Source organism: Delphinus delphis, chromosome 7 (assembly GCF_949987515.2).
Source record: "Delphinus delphis chromosome 7, mDelDel1.2, whole genome shotgun sequence".
NCBI lineage: Eukaryota > Metazoa > Chordata > Mammalia > Artiodactyla > Delphinidae > Delphinus > Delphinus delphis.
The window spans coordinates 8,330,825-8,348,483 of NC_082689.1; the positions used below are offsets into that span (position 1 = coordinate 8,330,825).

Consider the following 17,659-nt stretch of genomic DNA (forward strand, 5'->3'; position numbering starts at 1 on the left):
CGGTCAACTTTGAGCCCACATACGGGGCTCATGGGCTGCGGGCCTTGGAGGCGGGGACAGGACGGACGGAGCGGTGGGTCTGGAGAGAGCTCGGCTCCCTGCAGGGGATCTCGGGGTCGCGCGGGGGCCGCAGCTCGGCCGGGGCGCAGGAGGCCGGGGGCGGGGAGGCGGCTCCACAGTGCTCCAGTTGAGCCTTGGAAAAACCCCGGCGCGCGCGAGAGAGGCGGACCAGCTCGCAGGCACGGCTGGGGATGGCGGGAACAAAGACGGCCCGGGGCCGGATGCAGTCATGGAAAAACCCATCGGGGCGCCGAGGCGGGGGCGGGGGCGGGGGCGGCAGGGAGGGGCGGCGCGCGCCCAGCAGCCCTGCCACCTTCGCCGGCCGGCCCGGGCGGGGCTGCTCTCGGACCCCGCCCCGGAGCGCTCCTCGCGGGCGGAGGGGAGGCCCGGGAAAACAGAAAATGCCAGGCGGGAAGGGGAGGCCCGGGGACCGAGAACCAGAAGCGCCCTGGCTCCGGGTGCTGCGCGCCAGCCTGCCAGCCAACACACCCCGTGCTCTCGGCCGGGACGGGAGGGTGGCGAGGCTGGTGCGCGCCGGGTACACGCGGCGCTGCGCACGGCCACTTGGCAGCTGCGGCAGCGGCTGATGGCCGGCCTCTAGGGGGCGCTCACAGACCACCCCCCCAACCCGGCAATGGCGCAGACGCGTGTGTGGCGGCTCACACGCTCTGTACACATATGATCACTTACACGCCCGTGCTGCCAGACACGCGAGCTTCCCCAGCTCCCAGGACAGAGGGAAGGAAAGCGTCCTACCGAAGGGGGGGGCGGATTAGATGCTCGTTAGGCGGTCTCCAGGGCAGGTGACAGAACCTCAGGAGCTGGGGAAGAGGACCGTAGAAGAAGCCGATGTTAGGGTCCCCCCTTCCCCATACATTAGAGGTGCGTGCCCAGGTCCCGTCTCAGGGCTGGAGTTTCCTTCCCGTTCAGGACGCTTCCCGCCCTGTCCTGGTCTTAGGAACCCGCCTGGAGACCGGGAGGCATACTTTTTTTTCCTCTTTAGAAAAGGAAAGTGTTGGCGCAAGTTGGACTCAGTGACTCCTGAGGCCTTTTCCAGTTATGACTTATTATGAAGAAGGAACTGGACCCAGAGGCCATAAAAGGAGTTGGTGGGAGCTGAGAAAAAACCTTGGTGCCTGGTTTGGCCCCAGCCACAGGCCCAAATGTCCACTTGTTTATTTGTGCTTCTGCCTGCTGTGGGGTGCCAGGGGGCAAAAGCTGAGCCCATTGGGTCCCTGGCGTGGAGAGGGGATGTAAAATAGGACATACTTCTGGGGGCCCAGAGCCAGATTCTGGAGCAGAAGAGACCTCAGGTTCTGCCTGAATGGGGAGGCTGCTCGGCTGGGGTGGCAGTTGAGGGTTCTTGAAGGCCAGAGGGCAATGAAGCAGGAGCCCACCACCTCAAAAAGTTCAAGTTCAAGAAGGCTGCCTTTATGAGGCCTGGCTGTTGTAATTGTGGGAATACAGTTGTGGTAGGATTTCTAGTCACCTCTCAGAATACAAGGTCAATAGAAGCAGGTACACCAACGACAGGACAGGGTCAAATGAGCTGGCATCTACCTGTGGTCCCCTTGGGAACTGAGGTTGGAGTCAAATGACCCAGCTCGACCTCTACCTAACTTCCTGGTTTGGGGGATCTTATCTAACATCTTTGGTCCTCAAATTCCTCATCTGTAAAGTGGGGACAAGAGCTTCTCCATAGGGGTGTATTGGGATTGAAAGTGGTATAAGTACCCCTTCCATCTGCCTTCCCTCCCAGTTCTCAAAGTCCTGGTGCTTGTTCACTAGGACTCCTTCCAAGTCCTAGTTTCCACAGAGCAGGTGGGGTCCATGGGACGAAGGTTGGGGAGCAGCTCCCCCTGGTGGTCGATATCAGGAGCGCTCGGTTATTCCGTGAGGACACATCCGGGCTAACCTGCTTAGTGCCTGACGGTCTCTGGCAAGTTAGAGCCTTCGTGGGCTGATCCTGGGGCTCCACTTAGGGAGGCTTTTCCTTCTTGCCTCAGTTACCCCCTTGAGCAAGCAGAGAGAATTCTGCTTCCCCACATCATCTCCCCTCTCACAGTCCAGCTTCTCCATCTTTAACAGGCTTCTCTCACTTCTGCCCCGGAGGAATCCATTTGGCATTTATACTGTGCTTTACAGCTTACACAGCACTTTGACACACATTACTCGTCCCTGAGGTGTGCCGTTTCTGGGTGGTGACGGCACTAGATGGATAGAGGATGTTGGTTTGGAGCGTGGCTCCAGCATAGCGGCCGATTTGGATCCTGCCTCTTCCGTCCAGCTGTGTAACCAGGGTGACGTTCAAAACCTTGAATAACCAGTGGGACAGTCAGCGACCAATCAGAACAGACCCTGCCCTAAACACCAGGTACAGCCAAATGTGTGTACCTGCTGAAGATTCTGGAATAATCTCAACCGCACGGGGCCTCGGTTTCTCTATCTGCAGTATGGACACGATGATCCTAATAATACCACGTTATAGGGCTGTTGTGGAGACTAAAGTAGTTATTGGCTGTAAAGGGTTGAGAAACCAGTGTCTGGCACATAGAAGGCACGCGAGAGTTAGCTTTATTACTGGTCCCGTCTCAGACTCAGTGACTCAGGGTGATCGCCACTCTTAAGGGAGACTCCCCAGGTGAGCCCTCTATATGCACCCGAGCTCGCCTCCTGCCTCCCTTCCGACTTCCCACACCTCCTCGTCTGGCCCTCTAGTTATTCTACTCGCCAGAAGTGCTTCTCAAACTTTACCATGTATCTGAATTTCTGGGATATCTTGTTAAATTACGGATTATGATTGAGGAGGTATGCGTGGGGTCTGGGATTGCATATTTCCTACTAGCTCCCAAGTGCTACTGATGCTGGTCTGAGAAGCAAGACTCCCAGAGATCACTGCAGAAACAGAAGTGTCAGCTGATTGCTATCTGTAAATATTTATTGAGCACCTACTCAGTGCAAGGCCATGCAAGGATCCAAACAGTCCAAGGGCTGGGTTCCAACCTCAAGCAGCAGACACGTTATCTCGCACAACTACAGGTTAAAACTATCAGGCCGAAGGGTTAACATGTGCCCAACAGCAGGCGATGCATGTGGTGAATTCATTCTCTTCACTGTAGCCAGAGGGATGCTTTAAACAGGTGAAGATCTTGGCTTCGGCCAAGGCATTTTCTTTTCTTCAGTAGAGGGGATCTCCAGAGAGGGCTGACAGCTGAGGGTCCTTGTGTCTGCAGCCTGTACTCCCAGCACGGGGGCACCCTACTCCTTCAGGGCTGCAGGGGACCTGGATGGTGCAGCACAGTGCCCACATGGGGGGACTCACTTTGGCAGGAGGGTAGGATTCAGAGAGGCTGGCAGAGGGAGCGGGGAGTCCAGCAGGGGCATTTGCAGGCCCTGATCCCAGGGTGGAGATGAAGCAGAGGGGCTGAGGCAGAAGTTCTCTCCCTTGGTTCCCTGAGGACAGCGTGGGATGAATCATGGGTGTGATGTAGACCTCAGGAGGCCACAAACACATCCTTGACTTTTGTCCTTGTCTACTGTTTTAGTGTTTACCAGTGCCAAATTACCATCAATCAGCTGCTACACTTCATACTTCATCATCATCTTGCTCTTTTCAAGAGCAAGTGTTCTTCAGCTGAAAATAGAGAATCAGACATCCAGCATTTGCAGAAACAAGCATTTCTGGAACTGTTCTGTGGTTTTGGTCCTTTGATAAGAAAGCACTGGGGGACTTCCCTGGTGGCGCAGTGGTTAAGAATCCCCCTGCCAATGCAGGGGATACGGGTTTGAGCCCTGGTCCGGGAAGATCCCACATGCCGCGGAGCAACTAAGCCTGTGTGCCACAACTACTGAGCCTGCGCTCTAGAGCCCGCGAGCCACAACTACTGAAGCCCACGTGCTTAGAGCCCGTGCTCCACAACAAGAGAAGCCGCTGCAATGAGAAGCCTCCGCACCACAACGAAGAGTAGCCCCCGCTCGCTGCAACTAGAGAAAACCCGCACGTGCAGTGAAGACCCAATGCAGCCAAAAATAAATAAGTAAATAAATAAATTTATTTTAAAAAAAAGAAAGCGCTGGGTACATCTCCCCACCCCCACCCCATGTAATATCTTCTGGGCCTCTTTGAGGACCCTCTAGATGCCCACATTGTGTTGAATGGATGGTTAGGACAGTGGTGCTGGAAGCAGCCAGCGGCAGTGCGGGGAGAGGCCAACAGATGGACCATGAGAGAGGGAAGAGATGGGCTGTGCCTGGGAAGGAGGCTTGCTTGGTGTCTAGGACACACCAGCTGGCCTGGTTTTGTGAGCCTGCAATCTGTGCAGTCCCACAGGGCTCCCTGCTTGGTTTTATGCTTTGCTGTCCCTGTCCTGACATTCTCAATACTTTTTGAAGAAGGGGCCTTGCATTTTCATTTTGCACTTGGGCCCCATAAATTATGTAGCTGGTTCTGCTCCACAGCTTTGGTTCCTAGGCCCAGGGCCCATTCCCGAGGGGTCATCTGGGACAGACCAGGGAACCTGGGCGGTGGGGAGGTGGGCCTGGGTGAACCCTTGAACAGGTCCTATGTGTGAATCTGGGATCATGGAGCCTGCTTCACCCAGAGGGGAGGAGCGGATGAGGGCTGCAGGCTTTCTCAACTGAGAATCAGGCTGTGGAGGTTCACTGCCCGCGAAAGCCAGCCCTGCGGCTGCTCTTTCAGAGACGCCAGATGCCTCCTGCCCTCTGAGCCCCCAGTCAGCTGTCAGACTGTTGACAAGAGACGTGAAGATTCACAGGGAAGGAGCAGATGCCTCGCTTGCTGGGACGGGCAGAGTGTGCCCTGGCTCCTGGGTCAACAGCTGGTCTGGATGTCGATGCTTGGCCTGTTCTCTGTGGCCTGGGTTCATAAACCCATGGCCCTGAGTGCAGCCTGGCTTGGCCCATTGGACAGGCGGAGGTGGTAGTGTCTCCCTGGAGACAGATTGTGAGAGGCTTGGGTGTTACCCTGTTTTGACGGGTGCCTAACGAAGGAGGAGCCTGAGAGGCCTGGATAGACTGTGTCACTTAAGTCCCAAGACCCAGTTACAGTGCTGAGTTCTGAGGGGTCCCCCAGGTGGGCCTGGGCCAGCTCTCAGGCCCAAATTTAGGTCACTGCTTTATCTTTACACACCTGCTACTCTTTCTGCTCCTGTCGTGCCTTGTCCCTCACCTTCTGCCGCTCCAGGTTTGAACCTTATCCTCTCTCCTCTGTGACTGACGCCACCTGCCTCAGTTTACCCATGTGCTTGTCACTTTCACTCTCTTGCAGTTTACTCTCAGTGGGCAGCACTGGGGCCCGTTCCCTACCTTGTCCCACCGCCCCTCATTTTATTTTTGCATTGTGGCCCCCAAATTATGGAGCCGGTCTGCTGATCGGCTCACCAGGGCTCGAGATCAGAACCTGACAAGGGGTTCTGAGTGCTGGAAGCGTCTCGCAGCTCTGAAAGGGGAGCGAACGTCCACAGTCCCATGGAGAGGCCACGCTGAGAGCCCGCTGTGTGCCAGTGAGGGTGACAGTGCGGGCCGGGATGCTACAAACAGAAGCGCTTTACTTCAAGGAGTTTACCCAGCAGGGCGTTTATAAGTAGGACAAAGCCTGGCGGTCCAGGGGCCACCCGGGCAGGAGCGGGGGGAAAAAACCCGAGCGGCAGGGAGCGGAGTTGGGGCGTCCGGCTTTGGGCGCACACCCCGCCCCGCCTGGGTCGCCAGTCTCCGAGAGCTGAAAGGGCCTCTGTGTTCCGTCTCCCGCCTGCCCGCGGGCCAGGAGCGCATTTCCTCAGCTGCGCCAGACCCCGGAGGCTCCGCAGACCCTCTGGGGACAGACACAAATAGTTCCGGGCCCAGCTGCCTGGTCAGTTACCTTGGGAACCAAACTCAATCGCCTGACGTCACTGGGCCGTTGCGCAGCAACCGGCAAAGACTCTCTCTGCAGCTCTCCCAGTCTCCGCGGTGAGGTAGCCGTCGCCATGGAGACGGCGGGGCTGGGCAGGGCGGTGGATGACCCCGCCCCTCGTCGCCCCTCGCCCTCCTGGCCGCACCCTCCGTTCCGATCCGGTGCTGCTCCTCCCCGCGACGGAAGGGGACCAGCCCCAGACGAGGAAACAACGCCGCCTGGCCTCGGGCCGGCCGGCGAGGGCCCCGTGGCGGCCTGAGTGAGCCCCGCGGCCAGCCGGGGTTTCTCCCCCAGAGAAGGGCCTTTGTTCGCCGTCGCCCATCTGATTGACCCCTTTTTGCTTCGTGTTTCTCACCAGGCGCCAACCTGGGTTCCTGCTCTGGAAACAAGGAGCAGGTGGCAGCACGGGGCGTTTCCATTCCCCTCCCCTCCAGCCGCCTAGGACATCTATCTCAGCCGCGCTAGGCCATCTGCCTTGGCGGAGGACACACTGGGCCCTGCTCACGCCACTCTGCTCCCATCCTTGGTTCCCTCCTCCACTCCTGCGCCTTCCCCTGGCGTCTGTGCTGAGGCATTCACTTCCGTGCCTGCTGTGCTGGGTGCGGTTTGGCCAGGCCACCCCTGGGTGGGGGGAGTGGGGAGGGAGGGACCTACCTGAGCACTTCGCGGAGTTTCTGGCATGGGTGTCCTGGCATGGGTGCCGTTCCGAGGCTGCTGCGTCTCCCTGCCCATCTCCATTTCACACCGTAGCAGATTATAAAGTGCTGAATCCCCAAGTGCAGACTGGGAGATGAGGCCCAGAATCGTTCAGGGGCCATCAAAAACTGCATTTGACAAGCACTCATAAAATACAGGTGGTCAGAAACAAAACCACGTGTTTTAGGTGAATCCTATTTTCTCATTGATTGATATTTAAAATTCAGAGCTCCAAAGGAATAATTTTCAATCCATGGAGCTGGAGGGAGAACACTTCACAATGCCTCGGATCTTTCCAAAGCACATGGTTAAGGGAAAGTTCTGATTGTGGGCAGAACGTTCACAGACAAGCTCACATGTAGCGGTGGGCACTGCAGGGCTTAGAACCTGAGACTGGGCTCTGTGTGGTCTTGTGCAAAGAGCTGATCTCATCCGGAGTGCCAGCCTGGTTTTGTGGGAAAAGTGACTATTATTTACCGGGAGGGCTTTCAGATGCAGGTGCGGAGGGAGGTCAGGGCTGTGCCACCTGCTGTGGGGAACCCAGGCGGGCCAGGAGAGGACACGTTGCCTGGCTCCCTCGTTTTGTCTCTGGGAGGGGTGTGGCTCAGGGTGCCCAGAACTGCCTGCTTAGAGAGGTACCACGGGCACTGGCTGAGGAAAGCCTTTCCAACATGTGATCCAGCCTGGGCCAACCAGAGTCCTTCCCCTTGGGAAATATCAGACTGGAGCAGGGAACCAGACCTTTCCTCTTGGTCTGGAAAGCGCAAGGCTGTGGGCCCAGAGCCTCCAGGAACCTCATTCCCCACGAGAAGCAGAAGCTTGGGGGAGGGGCAGAGTTGCCATGGAGGCAGAGGACATAACAATGGAGGCGTCCTGCTAGCTTTGAGTCCCTGACACCAGGCATCTTGAAAGCCGGTTTCTTCTCAGCCCTTCTCTGCCCAGCCCACCAAATCCATGGGTTTTTGTCACTTTCCGTTAAGAGACTCCTGCCTAATATATAGACAATGGAGGTGTCCCTGACACCAGGCATCTTGAAAGCCCCTGACACCAGGCATCTTGAAAGCCGGTTCCTTCTCAGCCCTTCTCTGCCCAGTCCACCAAATCCGTGGGTTTTTGTCACTTTCCGTTAAGAGACTCCTGCCCAATATACAGACAATGCAGAAAACCACAAGGAAGGAAGAACACTAACGTGTCGCATGCCTACTGTTAAATGCTATTTTTTGTTTTTTTATATGCATTCTTGACCAGAGCATCCCTGTGAGGCATTTTGTAGATGAGGAAATGGTCCATCTTCTAGGACTGCAGTGCGCACTTGAGGACTCCACAGGGAGGGCCAGTGCAAGTTCAGTGGATACTGCCCACCCAGAGACTCCTCGGCCAAGCCCTACCCTTGAAGCCACAGTGTTCCTCTGCTATCTCCCAGGACTTGTCGGTTTCCTTCTGTTAGCCATGCCCCAGCCGGGCTCAGAGGTGAGGATGTTGTGCCCGTCCCATGGCTCTTAGGTCAGCCTAAATGTTTCTTTAAGCAGAACCTCTGCTTACTGGCCAATCTCTCAGTGGCAGAACATACAACCAAAACGACTGTTGTTGATCCTAGAGAAACGCTGGTGGCTGTCAGGTGTTAACCCCAACATATAAACCAGAAGGGGTGCGGAGGCACCAGCTTTGCTGGGGTGAATTTATAACTTGGGTGTGCCTCAATTCTCAACACCAAAGAGTACCCTACACACAGCCACCCTGTTATTCTGACGACCGCTCATTCTTTTTCCCCCTTACACACCACCTCTGTCTCTACTGGCTGCCTCTCCCCAATGCTTCAATAGTTGTTCAGTTTTTATTCATCCAACACGGTGGGCTCACAGGGTCGTGATGGACTGGGTCACCCCCACTTGCTGATTGCTCCTGTGTCTCATGAATTGCTTCCTCTTGCCTATAAAACGGGGCATTTCTCCAAGCTCCTGCCTCTGGGCCTTTGCTTTCTCGCTCTGGCCAGAGCTGAGGTGCACCCACTTCTCTCCAAGTTGGATTCCTCAGCCCTGAGTGCACGGCCCTGACCTTTGGCCCAGGTACGGTAGCACCTGGCTACCTGCAGGTCCCACCTGCAGAGAAGATGCGTTGTCAGGCATATTTGACAACACAATTGTTAATCCCACCGCAAAGAGGAAGGCCAGGAACAAGCAGGGAAATTCCGTTCTTAGTACACAGCTCCATGGAACCCTTCTGTCCTAATAATCACAATGATCGCTGACACTTATATTGCACTCAACTGTGTGCCAGGCACCTTTCCAAACCCCTGACTCATTGAATCCTCACGGCAGCCTGACACCGTAGGTGTATTGTCATTTGACAGATGAGGAAACTGAAACACGGGGGGATGAAAGTAACACAGCTAGAAGGAGGTAGAGCCAGGATTCAAGGTAGCCTGACCCCCAAAGCCATGCTCTTCACAACTCTACTGGCTTTCACACACAAAATGTTGTTGGTCCAGCAGCCCCTCCTGTGGGGAACCCCCATTTCTGGACTGACCCTGGCCTCAGAGGTGGACATGAGGCCCAGGCCAGGTAACGAGGTATTTCACTCCCACAGCCTCAGTGACTGGTTCAGCAGAGAGCATGGGAGCCAAGCCAGGCCTGGCAGTGTCCTCACCTGGGACTCTCCTGCCAGATCCAGTGGAAACAAGGGCCTCTCTCTTTCCAGGAAGGTGGCTGAGTGCCTGGAAATGGAGCCAGCGCAGAGGGGCTGAACTGGAAAGACAGAGCCCTGAGGACACGGCTGAGCCCTGGGTCCAGACACGCCCGCACTTGGCAGTTGTGCTAGTTGGCTCAGCCCTTCCCCTGACCTGGGTTGAGCCTGGTTTCAATCTTTCATTCACCTTTGCAGTCTCAGTATCTAGCAGTGCCTGGCGTATAGTGGCACTTACCTGGTTCAGAAAATATTTGTTGAAAGCATTTGAGGTCCACCCTGGCAGCTCTGTCTCCCACGCGCTGCTCTGGGCTCCAGGCAGGTTGAGCTGCTCAGCCGCCCTCCCCCACCAAGCCCCCATCACGCCTGCCTCGACTTTTGCTGTCCATGCCTCTGTCGGGGACACCATCTCTCCTCTCTTTTTAGGTCTGAGTCAAGGAGGCCCTGATACTGGGATCTGAACTGACCATCTCCCTCCTCTGAATTCTTTGCTTTCACTACATGGGGACAGTTCACGTCTCATCTACAGAAAGTGGCAGCTCCTTGAGGGAAGGGGATAGACACACCTGGTTGTCTTCTCATCCCCTTGGGGCCCGGCATCAGACCTCCTCACAGGAGCCATCTGCCGGGTAGGGGTGGTAGGGTAGTAGACGCATGCCTCTGGGGATCAGGCAGGCGACTCAGTACTGACACAGGCCAGGTAGTTCCCTCTAGAGTAGGCAGCTCAGCTGCCGGTTGCCCAGAAGAAATAAGGCCCCTACGTTTCTCAAGAGAAGCAGAAATCCATGTTTTTATTTGAAATCTCCTGGCTTTTAAACATTAGCAACTAATTCCCAATTTAAGAAACACTGTGTAGGGGGACTTCCCTGGAGGTCCAGTGGTTAAGACTCTGCGCTCCCAATGCAGGGGGCCCAGGTTCGATCCGTGGTCAGTGAACTAGATCCCGCATGCTGCAACTAAAGAGCCCACATGCCGCAACGAAGATCCCGCAAACGGCGACAAAGATCCTGCGTGCCGCAACTAAGACCCGGCGCAGCCAAATAAATATATCAATAAATATTAAAAAGAAAAGAAACACTGTGTAGGGCAAATCCATCAGTGGGCTGGCTTCAGCCAAGGTCTCCCATTTGGAGACGCTGCTGGGAATGAGGGATGGATGAATGAAGGAATCCACAGCCAGGGCTGCAGCATGAAGGTGTGTGGGTTGTGATCTGTATAAGGCACCCAGCCAAGGGCAGGGGTCGGGGCTGATGTCCAGCCAGATCTTTACTCACCAAGTCATGTGGCCGGCATGGCACTGTGTCCAGCCAGAGGGTGGGCTGCTGGCTTTCCACAGCTCCTGAAGCCCGCATGCCCTAGAGCCCGTGTGCCACAACTACTGAACCCATGCGCTGCAACTACGGAAGCCCATGTGTCTAGAGCCCGTGCTCCGAAACAAGAGAAGCCACCGCAATGAGAAGCTCGCACACCGCAACGAAGAGTAACCCCTGCTCGTCACAACTAGAGGAAGCCATGCACAGCAACAAAGACCCAACACAGCCAAAAAAAAAAAAAAAAAAAAAAAACCACGGAAAGAGACCCGGGTCTAGGGTGACCAACTTATCCTGGTTTTTGCCTGGGGTTTTCTTGGTTTTAAATCTGAAAGTCCCATATCCCAGGAACCCCAGGCAAACCGGGGTGGTTGGTCACCCTACATAGATCCCTGAATCCCCCTGTGTCCCCAGCCTGCTGGAGGATAATAATCATGGCAGCTGAAGTATGTGAGCTTCCTAAGTGCCAGACATCATGCCTTAGGACCTGTGTTGTTTCCCTTACATCCCATAACATCTTCATGGTGTGGGCTCGTTATTTGTTCTACAGAGGAGAGTTGCAGGTTCAGAGGGTGAAGGGATTGGCCCGTGGCCAGTTGCCACGCTGAGGTCTGAGCCCACACTGGTCTCATTCCCGGCTCTCAACCCCACACTCTCAGTCCCACGATCAGAAAGCCTGGCTGGGTGTCCTGAGCCTGCTAAGCCAGTAGGCCCTGGGGAAGGACCAGATCTTACTTCCTCAGAAATGCACTTACCTGGTTAGAGGTCCAGCCAAGATCAATGTTTTCAGGTCTGAGCCCTGCAATGCCTGGCCTCCCAGGCCTGCCCAGGCCCTTCTCTTTCTGCACTTTGGCCCCCAGCCCATGAATGGGACAACCCGAGAAGCCCTCAGGGGACACCTTTCTGTTTCCAGAACACCCTAGCCCCCTCCTGTCCCTCCACCCTGTGTCTGCTGCACAGACAAGGTATGAGGCTGGCGCTTGGAAAATAAACGCTCGCCGGTGAGTTATTGCCCGGTCTGGGGAGAGCCGTCCAGGGTAGGGATGCGTGAGAGAGTAGGGCATGTGTGCTCCCGGGGTCTCGGGAGGCTGCCGAGCGGGGGGCCTTGTCCAAGTTGGGGCTGGCATGGGCCTGGCGTGGGGCGAGGTGGCTGGTCAGGTGGTGCATGGCCGAGAGGATGACCTCTACGGTCCTCCGCTCCACCGGTTCCAGCATGTGGGTGACGGAGTGCAGGGCCGACTGGTCCCCACTGCCCGCCCGGAGGATGAGGCCGAGCTGGCACTCCCCAGGATGCTGGAGATGGAGTGCAGGCTGGGCCCCGTGTTGTGCAGCAGGCCTGTCACGGAGCCGTGGCCGGAGGCCAGGGTGCCCGTGGCCATGCCCATGGCAGTTTCAGACCACGCCAGGATGTCTGCCAGGGAGCTGATGGACCCCCTCACCCCCGCCCAGCAAGCTGGTCATGGAGCGCATGTAGTTGTTCTCACTGGCCGTGGAGTCCAGGGGCCTCCTCTCCACGGCTGCCACTCCGGGGCCCGGCGAGGCAGGGGCTGATGGCAAAGCATCAGTGCCAGGGTTCAAGGCCTCCTGACCCTCAGGTTTCTCCTCAACAGCTTCAGCAGTGTCAGCAGCCCGAGTGTCAAGCTGGTCATTGGCATCTGCTGTGCTCACGACGGGCTGAGCCTCCGCATTTGGCGGGGACTGTACCGCAGCGCTTGGGGTAGATGGAGCTAGTTCCTGTTCCCTGTCTGGGACGCCTGCCGCTTGTGGTGTCTCTTCCTTAATCAGGGAGTAAAGTTGGAAAATCTGAGGATTCTGAGCCGTACTCGACTCTTGCACCAGCTCTTTCTGCACGAGGTTCTGGAAGCCCGTGGACCTTCTCAGGGCACCTGGGGCCAGGGAGGCAAGCAGGGCTGTGGGCTCCTGGGCTCCTGGGCATGCCCCGCGGCAGCCTCACGCTTGTCCTTGTCCCCAGACGCTGACGTGGCCCCAAGGTGGCTGGCTTGGAAGCCTGACCTACATCCTGCTGTTCAGCTGATGCTGCAGTGTCGTGAGCCGTTGGGACATCTGCAAGGAGGGGGACCTGGCTTGGGGACCGCACTGTTGGGATGTCTGTACACCTGCTGTCACCATGTGTGGGGATGCTGGAGGCTCTGGCCTCTCCCGAGGGCGTGGTGGTCATCTAGGCCCTCTGTCACTTGTGCTGGTTGAGGGAGTGGCCATGGCCCCACTGGGCTGAGTTGTCCAGGTGGTGAGGTTACAGGGTGCTGTTGAAGGTGGCGATGTCACAGGCACCTGCAGAGCAAGGGTCCTGAGCCTCCGGAGAGGCTGCCCTAGCAGGCTGAGTCTATGGGGCCATTCGTAGCCAAGTCTGCGGGTATCTAAGGAGAGAGAGGCAAACGTCTTGGAAAAGCACGGAGGTTATATACAGGTGCGGGGCCCACAAGGAATCCGGATGGCTGTGACTCTGATGAAAGAGAATGGGCTGCGGGTGTTGATTTATAATAACTGTTATAAGGGACCACTCCCAGCACCTCTCTGTCCACGCTGGTGACTGATTTGGCCAGTCTTTCTGCAGAGACAGTTTCGCAGCAGTGGTGAGTAGGAACAAGTGAAGGCTAAGGGCCTGGGCAGCTCCCAGCCCTGACTGTCTTTGGTTGTGGGGAGTTACAGACTGAATGTTTGTGTCCCACCCCAAAATTTATGTGTTGAAAGCTAATCCGCAACGTAATAGTATTTGGAGGTGGGGCCTTTGGGAAGTGATTAAGTCATGAGGGTAGAGCCCTCATGAATGGGATTAACACCCTTATAAAAGGGACAGCACAGAGCTCCCCGGCCCCCTCCTCCATGTGAAATGCAGCGAGAAGACTGCTATCTATTAACCAGGAAGCAGGTCCTCACTGGACACTGACTCTGCAGCCCAAATGAGCTAAGACAGAGTTTTACCCTGTGACTCAGGATAAACAGTCTCCATCTTCTCCCTGTTTAACTAGGCTGGGAGGGCAGAGAACAACAAAAGATCTGTAAACCCTCGAGTATTCTTTGGAAACCCGTAGACCCAGATAAACCTACTTGCGCTCCTCGTTAAGAAGGTGGTTGGAGTGAAGTTTCTAGTCTGTTGTGTCTGTGCTTCCCTTGGGGGTTATCAGCTAACATTTCGTGCCTGCTTATCATGGGCAGGAGAAGGAGCTAAACATCTAATCCTTCCAGCTACCCCGTCGTCTCTAGGTAGGTGCGGATCCACTATTATATCCATTTTATACACGGGGACGCTTAGCCTCAGAGGGAATAAGTGACTTATTCAAAGGCACACTATTAATAAGCACTGAATCTGGGATTTGAACCTTGTCTGGCTTCAGAAGTCAAGCTCTCCAGCACTATTTTACACCCAGAAGGGATATTAAAATATTGAATGACTGGCGTGCTAAGGATACTGGCTAATGCAGAGAGAGGCCTGCCATAATCCCGCCACATCAGTAGGTAACAGTTGCTGTCGCTTCTCCCAGCACCAGGCTCGATGCTCAATAAGGATTTCTTCTCCCCATGTATGCTCTGTGGCCATCTCAGAGGTCACAGGGCAAACCCAATTTTGTTGGGGTGGGACAACCCTGTACTTTGTGAAAGAATCATGGAGAAGACTGCTCGTTGCTCATTTGAGTAGCCCTTCTTTAGGATCAGAAACGCAGTTTTATTCAGGGTGGTTATGTGCTTTGACAAAGAATATACTTCCCAGTCTCTCTTGCAGCTAGGTAAGATCTTCTGGCCAATGAGATGTAAGCAGAAAGTATTGAGAGGAACTTTAGAAAGGGTCCTTCAAAGATCAGAACACCTTTTTGCTCTTTCCCCTTTGTCATCCTGTTATCAAGAATGTGAAGGCTGGAGCACCAGCAGCCATCTCGATACATGAGGTAACCTTGAGGTTTCAGGGACACATGAAGTGCACACAATTTGTGGAGCACAAAGATAGAAGGGATCTGGGCCCCGTGGTTAGAGATGCCACACCAGCCACCAGACTGTTGCTGTCCTCCAGAATTCCTTTACATGAGGGAAAATAATCACATATATGCTCAAACTATTGTTCTTTTGGGTCTTCTATTATATGCAGCTAAAGTTAATCCTTATCCAGTTCCCAGTTATGAGATTCCTGTCAGGTGGTTGTTCAGTGTTTTTTTGGATATCTTCTTGTCCTAAAAATCAAGGTCAGCATATTCCATTGAGTACCTGGCACTGTACAGGTGTTATTCTCCCACTTTTCAGGTGAGGAAACTGAGACTTAGAGAAACTAAGTACACAGCAAGTTCTTGATGTCACCTAATGGACAGCCTGTGACCCGCTACAACCATCAGGCACTCTTTTTTTTTTTTTGGCGGTACGCGGGCCTCTCACTGTTGTGGCCTCTCCCGTTGTGGAGCACAGGCTCCGGACGCGCAGGCTCAGCGGCCATGGCTCATGGGCCCAGCCGCTCCGCGGCATGTGGGATCTTCCCAGACCGGGGCACGAACCCGCGTCCCCTGCATCGACAGGCGGACCCTCAACCACTGCGCCACCAGCGAAGCCCCATCGGGCACTCTTCATAGGCACTTAAGTCAAACTCCTTGTCCTCACCTTCCATTTGGAATTCGGTTTTTGATTCTACATGTTGCACTTTACACTTACCCTTGTTAAGTTTCACATGTCTTAAAAATCTGTGCTGAGGAAAGACAGAGGAGAATAAAGAGGGATTCATGTCAGAAAGCAGAGAGGATTATTAAAATTTGGGGACAAAAATATTGCAACATGTAGTCAAGTTGGTCCCCAAAGGAAATTGGGGTGCTGTTACCAAAAGAAGGCAAAATGGATGCTGGGCAGGAAACACAGACAAAACCTGCTCTATGATGATTACAGATATTTAAAGAAAATCTATTTATTGGGGAAAAGCATGGCAGGAAATAAAGCCCAGAAGAGATTCTGATTATTGTAACAAATCAGAAAATACATATAAGCAAAAATAAGTAAATAATGGAGTTCCCTGGTAGTCCAGTGGTTAAGACTCCATGCTTCCACTGCAGGGGGTGTGGGTTCGATCCCTTGTCGGGGAACTAATATCCCACATAACGTGTGGCCAAAAGAATATTAAAGAAAAAATGTAAATAACGGTAAAAATAAAAATCACCCTAAGCAATACGGTGGACCGAATGAGTGGGAAGCCTGTTACCCCAGCACACTCACATTTATACACACACACACACTCACACACACTCACACACACTCACACACACATTCATATACACTCCCATGCTTCTAACACATGGAAATGCTGGGTAATAACACAGCCCACAGTGGGTTAAGTGGATAGCTAAGCTACAAAACATGGGAGGTTCCCAGGCTCCAGAAAGGATAGAAGGACTGGGCTGGATGTAGGGTGAGGTCAGGGGTCGAGGACTTTCTAATGTCCTTGTCAGGACGGCTGCTGTGGCCCTGGGCAGGCCTCCCCATCAGTGGGGAGGGCTCCTACAAAGCTCTGCCCATGAGCCAGAGACAATCAAGGCTGCCTGCTCAGCCCAGCTCTGAGTGGGCGTTAAACTCACACCATAGGAGGAAGCTTCTACCTGACGCGGTGTCCGGGCGTCGCAGTCAGTGCAGGACAGGCCAACCCAGCTCATCTCTTCCCAACTCCACACTCAGTGATGGCAGATTGGTAGCTTAGCATCTGCCCGGGTGGGATTTTTAAAAATTTTTTTATTGGAGTATAGTTGATTTACAGTGTTGTGTTAGTTTCAGGTGTACGGCAAAGTGAATCAATTATATATATATCTTCATTCTTTTTCAGATTCTTTTCCCATATAGGTTATTACAGAATATTGAGTAGAGTTCCCTGTCCTATACAGTAGGTCTCTGTTAGTTATCTATTTTATACATACTTTACATGTATTTTATATATAGTGTATATATGTTAATCTCAATCTCCCAATCCATTACTTTCCTGGGTGGGATTATTTACACCACAGAAAATGGCCACAAATCCGGGCTTTGTTTCTCTGCAGTAAATTGGTTGTTTACCCTCATCCCCACTGTACCTGATTACGCTCTGTTTCTCCGACAGGGAGGCTGTCTGCCCTGCCTTCTCATGGGAGCTACACTTAGGGTTCCTTTCAAGGCCACGCTCCATGATTCCCCAGAGTCCCACACAGCAAGGCAACTGGTGTGGAGCTGGAGCTGAGCTGCCCGGGTTTAAATCCTGCTGTTGCTATACCTAGCTGTGTAACCTACGGCAAGTTACTTCACACCTGTTCCTCAGTTCCCCCATCTGGGAAATGGGGATAATAAGAGTCCTTACCTGTGGTATAATGAAAAATATATACTTGCTCCTTGTCCTAGGTTTCTGGCACAGAGCTCCTAAAACCTTTGGAATATCCCGATAGGAGTGCCTTGTGTTATTCATAACTTTTGACCATACCTGAGTTTATGCTAATGAGGTGACTAGGGAGCTTCAGGATGGGATCTGGTCACCAGAGGAGCCAGTCATGTAGTTACAGGGTTGGAACTTTCAGCCCCATCCCCACAATTCTGAGCAGGGAGAGGGGCTGGAGGTGGAGTGAATTAATCATCAATGATTGATTCAATCCTACCTACATAATGAAACTTTAAAAAAATTTATTTATTTTTGGCTGCGCTGGGTCTTTGTTGCTGCGCGTGGGCTTTCTCTAGTTGCATTGAGCGGGGGCTACTCTTTGTTGTGGTGTGCGGGCTTCTCACGGCAGTGGCTTTTGGTTGCGGAGCACGGGCTCTAGGCACGCGGGCTTCAGTAGTTGCAACACGCGGGCTCAGTAGTTGTGGCACGCGGGCTCTAGAGCGCAGGCTCAGTAGTTGTGGCACACAGCCTTAGTTGCTCCGTGGCATGTGGGATCTTCCCAGACCAGGGATCGAACCTGTGACCCCTGCATTGGCAAGCGGATTCTTAACCACTGAGCCACCAGGGAAGTCCCCATAATGAAACTTTGATAAAAAACAACAAGATGGGGCT

The 17,659-nt window shown here is 54.2% G+C and overlaps 1 protein-coding gene across 1 annotated transcript; it reads right to left on the reverse strand.

The window, feature by feature from the left end:
- Positions 1-11,194: 11,194 nt before the first annotated feature.
- TEX44 (testis expressed 44) lies at positions 11,195-12,838 on the reverse strand. Its single transcript, XM_060017067.1, is given in 5 exon segments — positions 11,195-11,203; positions 11,764-11,912; positions 11,915-12,092; positions 12,094-12,545; positions 12,787-12,838. Coding segments are annotated over 5 exon segments (840 nt in total).
- Between the last annotated feature and the right edge of the window lie 4,821 nt (positions 12,839-17,659).